Raw genomic sequence first — 7,569 nt, 5'->3', positions numbered from 1 at the left:
TGATATAAAATGTTGGATCCCTACCTCACACCATATAGAAAGATGTCCTCGAGGCAACTAAAGACATAAACATAAAAAGTAAAGTCATAAAGCCAGTTGAAAGAAATATTTTATGGGGACCACTTACGTATTCTTTGAGTATGCAAGAATTGCTTAAGACCAAAAAAATACATACAACTTACAGGGAAAAAAGGATAGGTCTGATATCATCAAAATTAAGGATATGTTTTCAACAAAGGACACTACTGACAATGTTAACAGTATAGGAGAAAATATTTGTGACATCTAAAATGGTCAAAGGTATGTATCTAGAATTATGCTGTTCAGTACAGCCCCCACTAAACATATACAGATATTTAAACTTAACACTTAAATTAATTAAAACTTGTGATGCAGTTTCTTGGTTACACCAGCCACAGTATCCACAATGACTAATAGCTACTGACTAGTGACCACTGTGATTGAATTGTGTTCCTCAAAAGAATAAGTTGATACCCTAACTCCTGGTATCTGTGGATGTGCCCTTATTTGAAAATAGGGGTCTTTGGACTTCCCTGGTGTCCAAATGGTTTTAACCATCCATTTTTAACCATCCAGTGGTTAAAAATCCACCTGCCAATGCATGGGACATGGGTTTGATCCCTGATCTGGGAAGATTCCACATGCCGAAGGGCAGTTAAGCCTGTGGGTCACTACTAGTGAAGCTGGAGTGCCCTAGAACCTCTGCCCTGCAACCAGAGAAGCCATTGCAATGAGAAGCCCGTGAACCACAACTCAAGAAAGCCCACATACAGAAACAAAAACCCAGCACAACAAAAAATAATATTTTTTAAAAAAGGGTCTTTGCAGATGCAATCAAATTATAATGGATTAAAGTGAGCAATAATACAGTGAGTGGTATTATTGCTGTCTCTCAATGGTACAGTGAGACTCGCAAAAGGTTTCAGGTCTCCAGCCTCCAGACTGTGAGAAGACAAATTCCTGTTCTGAGACACCCAGTTTGAGGTTTTGTTGGGGCAGCCCCAGGACACTAAGACAGCATAGATAAAGCACATCTTCACAATTTCAGAAAGTCCTATTGGACAGTACTGGGTATTTGCAGAGCTCTTGAAAACCAAGGGGGAAAAGCCATAGTGATGGGAAGTTGTACATGAACGTGAATGAGCAGTTCATCCGAGGGGAGACTCAAACAGCTGATAGGACTGGGGAGTGGTAGGCAGCCTCTCCAGTGAGCAGAACAGACTCAAATTCAGTCCCTGCTGCACCGCTGACAGATGAGCACAAGATAGAACACACTGGTGCGGAGCACCTGTGAGACAGTAAGTCAAAACCTCCCTACATGGCTTTAGCCATTAAAAACAAGCTGAAAATATTGGTGAAATGAGGTACACACACCCCTAAGATCCATGGTTCTCTCGCCTAGAAGAATCCTCACACAGGTCCCTGAGAAGTATGGACAAGGGTTTTCATGGCAACACAGTGATCAGCATGGCGGCCACTCGTGTTCCTCCAGGGGTGAGGACAAGTCAGCCTGAGGGACACACACTAGAAATTGCACATAATGGACAGAAACGAAATATTTGTGCATTCTGCAGCATGGATAAATCTCAAAGACATGGTATAGAGTTTAAAAAAACAAAACAAGGTGAGCAGTGTAACATCAGAGTGGTTGCCAGGAGGGACAGGAACAGGCATGGGGAGAATTTGTCAGACTGGAATCCTAATTGAGCAGAACAGAGACACCGGGGCAAAGGAAGGAGAGAGTCCAGATAAAAGTTGGGGAGGAAAAGAAAGGCAGGTCCCAGACAGGTGAGGCCATGTAATTAACACATGGTTAACAGCAGAGCTGGGATGTTATAGACACCATCCCAGCCCACCCACTCCCCACCTAAGAGTGAGGGAAACCTGGCTCTGTTATATGTGACCAAGAGGACAAAGCAGTGACTGACTCACATCCAGACTCAAGAAAAAAAGGGACTTCCCTGGTGGTCCAGTGGATAAGACTTAATTCCCAATGCAAGGACGCTTGGGTTCAATCCTTGGTCAGGGAACTATATATCACATACTGTAACTAAAGATTCCACATGTGGAAACTAAAACCCAGCACAGCCAAATATATTTTAAGAAAGAAAAAAGAAGCATGCTGACATCCCTATAGATAGAGAAGATAAACCAGAAAGACTTGCCCCCAAAACAGACATTTTAACCAAATATTTCATTGTAAGCCAAACAGGAAAAGGATAGGAGTTATGAAAGAACACCTTGCATCAGAAATGAAGGGGACATTTTACTGAGACCACTGGAAAAAATGAAGACTTGAAAAGACAGCCAATACAATGTAGAAATGAACTAGCATCTCTAAAGTGAAAGTGAAGAAAGTGAAGTCGCTCAGTTGTGTCTGACTCTGCGACCCCATGGACTGTAACCTACCAGGCTCCTCTGTCCGTGGGATTTTCCAGGCAAGAGTACTGGAGTGGGTTGCCATTTCCTTCTCCAGGGGATCTTCCCAACCCAGGGATTGAACCCAGGTCTCTCACATTGTAGGCAGATGCTTTACCGTCTTAGCTGCATCTCTAACGAAGAAGGAAATCTGGGCCATTGAAAGAAGTCTGTGCATGTGGCCCCTGGGTTCCTGCCTTCAGGTCAGGTGCAGCCTGACCCCTCCCTGGAAGGGGGCTGTTACCTTCCCTCTCAGCAGGCTCAGCGAGGACACACTCCTGGTCCCCAAAAAGCTGCAGTGAGGCTGAAGGAGGCTCTTGCTGTCAGGGCCGAGAACTCTCTAGACTGTCTAAGCTGAAGTGACCAAACTGCACATCCTCCAGGCCACAGTCTCTAGTGGCTCCCTGGCTGTCCCTCTGAACCAAATCCAACATCCCAGACCAATGATCTGAGATTTCCAGGGAAACGCTAGCCCCACACCATGCCCCCATGGAGGGATGTTTCCTCCACTGCACCCAATCCTGTCTGCACATTTTTGTGTCCCATAGCTGACCAGCCCCCAGGAACATGAGGTCCTCACAGGCCAGCACAGATGAAACTGGTTTCTCCTAAGAGGACGGAGGCCAGAATATCCAGTGGACCAATGGCACAAGCAGCTGCCTGGGGGCCGTGGGGAGGGGCCTGAGCAGGCAGACAAGCAAGCAAGCATCTAGCCTCCAGGTGTCATTGCCAGGGCTCCAGTGCCAGCCACACAGGGCAATGGGCATGTGTTCACAGAATGACTGTGGATCCCTCCTGCTGGCTGAGTGTGGAACACAAACTGTGGGGCAGTTCTGGGCACCAGAGGGCGTGTGTTTGGTAGTGGAATCTCAAGGACCCCAGGATTCTGAGCAGGATCAGGCTATGCATGCAGGCCTGGGGATCTCGGCCAAGATGCATGTCAGGTCATGGCATGGACAGTAACAAGCACAGACACTTAACTCTTTTCTGCTTGGCTGACCTCATGTAAGCCTCCAAACAGGCCTCTGAGTCTGGTCTTATGACTGCACTTCACAGATGAGACAAGAGGCGCTGATGGCTGTGTGGGGCTCTTTAAAGGCCAGGCCAGGCCTACAGCCAGGCAACCCTTCAGTGTTTCAGAAGCCTAGCAGTTCTTTCTGCCCCACAGCAGAAAAATCACAAGCTTAGGGAAGTAACCTTCAGGCACCAGTGAGGAGGGCAAAGTCCTGACCAAGGAATGGGCATCAGGACCCTACCTTCAGGGCACAGGGAAGACCCATGTCCCCCCACCAGCCTTGCATGAGTTAGAGAGGGTGGTGGGGAAAGGAGAGGCTCCTCCAGGACATGGTGGGGATGGAGGACTGGAGACTCGGTAGGCAGAAGCCTGAGTGTCCCTTGCACCCCCTAGGGAGGACCAAGGGGCCACTGGGGAAAGGAGCAGTTTCGGAAATGGCAAGGGTTCAGAAGTGGTCTTCCTGAACACCAGCTCCAGATTGTTTCCGGAGCTTCTGCTCCCCCTGCCCCACAGCCCTGAGCTGGGCGCTAGGCCTCTAAGAAGCCCCTGAACAGAGCCCTACAACGTCATCTCTGAAGTAGAAGCCTGCAGGTTACAGCTGACCAGTCTGAAGAATCAGCTGGGAGGATAGGCCTGAGGCTCCACCTGACATGAATTCAATCAGGGCCACAGACCAGATTGGGTGCAGGGCGAGGGAAGGGTCCAGGGCAGACCTCCAACAACTTCATGGTGGTCCCAGCTCTGAAACCGGCTGCACAAAGGAGCTGGAGGCTGGACTGCCCGCCTGTGGAAGACACCCGAGGGCCCTCACAGGTGGCAGGGGGATGCAGAAGGTCCCCAGGAAGCCAGAATGAAGTAAAACCCCTCCCACTCCCAGGGCTGTCTAGACACTGCACTACACCCCCGCCCCCTGGTGGCAGGGATGAGTCACTCCTCAGAGCCTGGCCCGCCCACAGTTGTGTTTGCTCAGAAGGGTCACTGCCAGCTGCAGAATCTCAAGGACACCCTAACCTAGGTGGGGGAGGCCCAGCGTGGGGGTGGGGGAAGGGCCGAAGGGGCCCTGCTTGTGACCTGTGCCCCCCAGCCCAGCTCCAGCACCACGTGGGGAGACCCAGGCCAGGGAGGGGGCCCACCTGGAGGCCCCTAATTGCAGCTTGTCAGCTCCAGTAGATCATCCCTGAGACTGGGCTCTTTCTAACAGCAGCAGTGCCACCCTCCCCCACCCAACAGAGCAGGCCGGGAGAAGATGCTTTCCCCAGCTCCCCCGGTGGACAGGCCAGCCAGGGACACGCCGCTTGTTCCTCCGCCACAAACTGCAAGGGCAGCATGCCTGTGCCCCTGGCCTGTGCTGACCCCAGGTGACCTGGCAAAGGGTCCAGGGCCAGCCACTGGACTGACTGATGCCTGAGGAGTCAGGAAAAGGGGCTCAACTTCCCCCCTACCCCTTTTCTCCCCTGTCACAAATAAGTACACAAAACAGTGGTTTTGGTCTAAGAATGATGGGCATTTAGACACTGGCACCAGGTTCACACCTGGCCAGTGCCACACCAGGGATGGGCAGAGCAAGGACAGAGAGGTAGGGAGTGGGCATTGCGGGGGCACCAGCCAGGCTGCTGGTGTGGAGGTCACTGGTGGCTGCTGGGGGGAGCGGGGAGGAGTTAGCCACAGTGACTCCAGAAGTACCAGGTCCAGGACGGCCAGAGTCAGTGGCTCACACAGAGCCCTGCGTTGTCATGTGGTTGGTGCCCACAGAGGGGCGAGGCCGGTCTTCAGTCCATGGTGAGAGGGTGGAGGGGCCCGGCAGGCAGCAGCATCTCCAGCAGCTCTAGGAGGGGGTGGACCATACCATCCGTCATGCTGTGGTTGAGGCTTGGGATCCAGACCACAGTGGCAGGTCCAGCCGGGCAAGGTTGGCATCTGTCCTGTGCCCTCTGCACACAACACTGTTTTTTCGGACCAGTCCCGTCTTCCCAGCCACCTGCCCCCAGTCACCAAGGCAAGTCCTCGCCAGAAACGCAAAAGGAAAGGGAAGGAACCCAGCCCAGGCAAAGCACCAGCTTCCCCCCAAGGTCAGGGACACTCACCCTGGATACAACAGCTGAACGCTGGGCCGCCTGCTGAGCTAAGCCGTGGCTTCCAGCCTGTAGGATGCTCAAAGGAGGAAACGCGGCAGTACCCTGCTTCCCCAGGCCAATCACTCCTGCAAAGCTTGAAGGGAGGGTCCCCAGGGGGCTCTAGCCAGAAGCACACACGAGCTGCCAGCATCGGGGCCGCAGATCCTTTCGGACAGTACTGGACGGGTGGCTGGCTCCTGCAATGGGCCCGAGATACTAAGGCACGAAGCTACCTAAACCCACTGGGGCGGGGCGGGGAGAGGACAGGCTCCGAGGGCCCTTGAGTTGGTCAAGTACACAGTGACCAAGCCATGACGACAGCCTGGATTTTTCCAACTCGGCACGGGCTGGAGGCGCAGGGTGACGGCCAGGGGCTGCCGATGGCTCTTCTGAAAAGGGGCTTTGTGGTCTCACGGCCCCGCCAAAGGCCTCTGGAGAGCAGGGAGAGCCCTGGACACGGCAGGCACCTCTCCTCAGGCCCAAGGGCCAGTCCCGAACTGGAATCTGGGAGTCAGCTGCTCGGCTGGGAAGGTCGTCCGGTGACGCCAGGCCCTGGTAAGGGCCGGGGCCCCATCCATCTCCAGAAGGTCCTGTGTGGAGGTCCTAAAGAGGGAGCAGGAGCGACGAGGGGAGAGCGGGCCGAGGGCTCGGGGCCTCCTGCGCCCTAGTCGGGCAGGCAGAGCCCGGGCGGGCAGGCGTCTCGCGCTTCAAGGCTGCCTGCGTAGGCCTGGGCGCCCGAAGGCCGGGTGCATGAGGTTCTCGGTGATGTAGGCCACGAGCAGGCAGATGACCACGAGCATAACGCAGATAGAACCACCCACCGCCGTCATGGCCACCACGATCTCCCGCATGCCAGCGGGCTCGGCGGCGAACTCCACACACTCGGCGGGTGCGGCGGGCTCCGGGGCGCCTGCCGGCTCGGCTCGCAGCGGCAGCGGCTGCAGGCAAAGGCGGTAACGCACGCCGTCGTGCACGTCTGGCAGCAGGTAGTCGCGGCAGGAGGCGCCGAGCAGCACGCGCTCGCATGGGAAGCGCGTGTAGGCGCCACGCCACGAGCAGTTGAGCGCGAAGGCGCGCACGCGGCGCGCCTCGGCCGGCCCCAGGCGCCACTGCAGCAACACGCTGCGGTTGCGCAGGACGCTGGCGCGCAGTGAGCGGCCGGCCGAGGCGTGCGCCGCGCAGCCGGGCGCCTGGCAGCGGAAGCCGCGCGCGGGGCTGCGGAAGCACAGGCGCCCGCCTCCCGCCTCGGGGCCCTCGGGCAGCACCTTGTAGGGACACCAGGGCGCGTCGGTCGCCGGCTCCCAGCCCGGCGGCGTCGGGGCGGTTGTGGCACAGGGTGGCGGCGCGCAGGCGGCCAGCAGCAGCAACAGCGGCGGGGCGCGCATCCTGCGGCTGGGCCGGGCGGCGGCGGGGCGCGGGCTCGCGGGCGCGGGCGGTGGGTCACGCGGGCCGCGCCGCCGCTCCCCGCGCTCGCCCGGCGCGCCGCGCCCTCCGCCGCCGCCCGCTCCGACCCGCCCCCGCGCCCCGTGCGCGCTCGGACCCGGCGCGGCGGCGGAGGCGGGGCCGCCCCACGTCCCGCCCCCCTTAACCCGCGCTGGGCCGCAGTCACCCGGAGATCGGATCTCGGAGAGGGGGCGGCCGCGCGAGTGGGGCGGGGGCCGGCTGTGGCCAGCTGCGCCGAGGCCGCTGTGCCTGTTGGCCTCTTGCCGTGTGAGCGCCCTTCGGAGCCCTGCCACTTCTCGCCCTGCCAGGCTTTTCTAGGGCTTTTCCGTGGCTTTGGCGGACTGGGGTCTCGAGTCGTGGCCCACGGGGGTAGCTCCGCGACTCTCCTTGGCCATGCCCGGCGAGGACGCGGTGTGCCTCTGGGTAGGGGGAACCAGCGGCCTGGAGCGCGCGCGGCTTCACGCCGCCGCATCCCAGGCCCACGGTGGCGACCGGCAAAGAAAGGGTCCCACATGCCCTAACTTGGAGGGGGTGAGGATGGAAACGCCCCCCATCCCC

At 57.1% G+C, this 7,569-nt stretch overlaps 1 protein-coding gene across 2 annotated transcripts; it reads right to left on the bottom strand.

Moving 5' to 3' along the window:
• Positions 1-4,519: 4,519 nt before the first annotated feature.
• FNDC10 (fibronectin type III domain containing 10) lies at positions 4,520-7,024 on the bottom strand. 2 transcript variants are annotated; one of them, XM_065936869.1, is made up of 2 exons: positions 5,539-7,024; positions 4,520-5,385 (listed from the first exon to the last, which is right to left on the bottom strand). In XM_065936869.1, the coding sequence occupies exon 1, from the start codon at positions 6,951-6,953 to the stop codon at positions 6,276-6,278; it is 678 nt and encodes a 225-aa protein (XP_065792941.1). In that variant the 5' UTR covers positions 6,954-7,024; the 3' UTR covers positions 4,520-5,385; positions 5,539-6,275. The 2 variants fall into 2 exon arrangements, with proteins under 2 accessions (XP_065792941.1, XP_065792940.1); XM_065936868.1 differs by having other exon boundaries at positions 4,520-5,279.
• Positions 7,025-7,569: the final 545 nt, after the last annotated feature.

Source organism: Muntiacus reevesi, chromosome 5 (assembly GCF_963930625.1).
Source record: "Muntiacus reevesi chromosome 5, mMunRee1.1, whole genome shotgun sequence".
Lineage (NCBI taxonomy): Eukaryota > Metazoa > Chordata > Mammalia > Artiodactyla > Cervidae > Muntiacus > Muntiacus reevesi.
The sequence above is the reverse complement of the archived record's forward strand: the minus strand, read 5'-3'. Positions and strand labels throughout refer to the sequence as shown.

What these genes read in the sequence shown, in the direction of transcription:
- FNDC10 (XM_065936869.1), bottom strand. Translation starts at nt 6,953, where the DNA reads ATGCGCGCCCCGCCGCTGTTGCTGCTGCTGGCCGCCTGCGCGCCGCCA.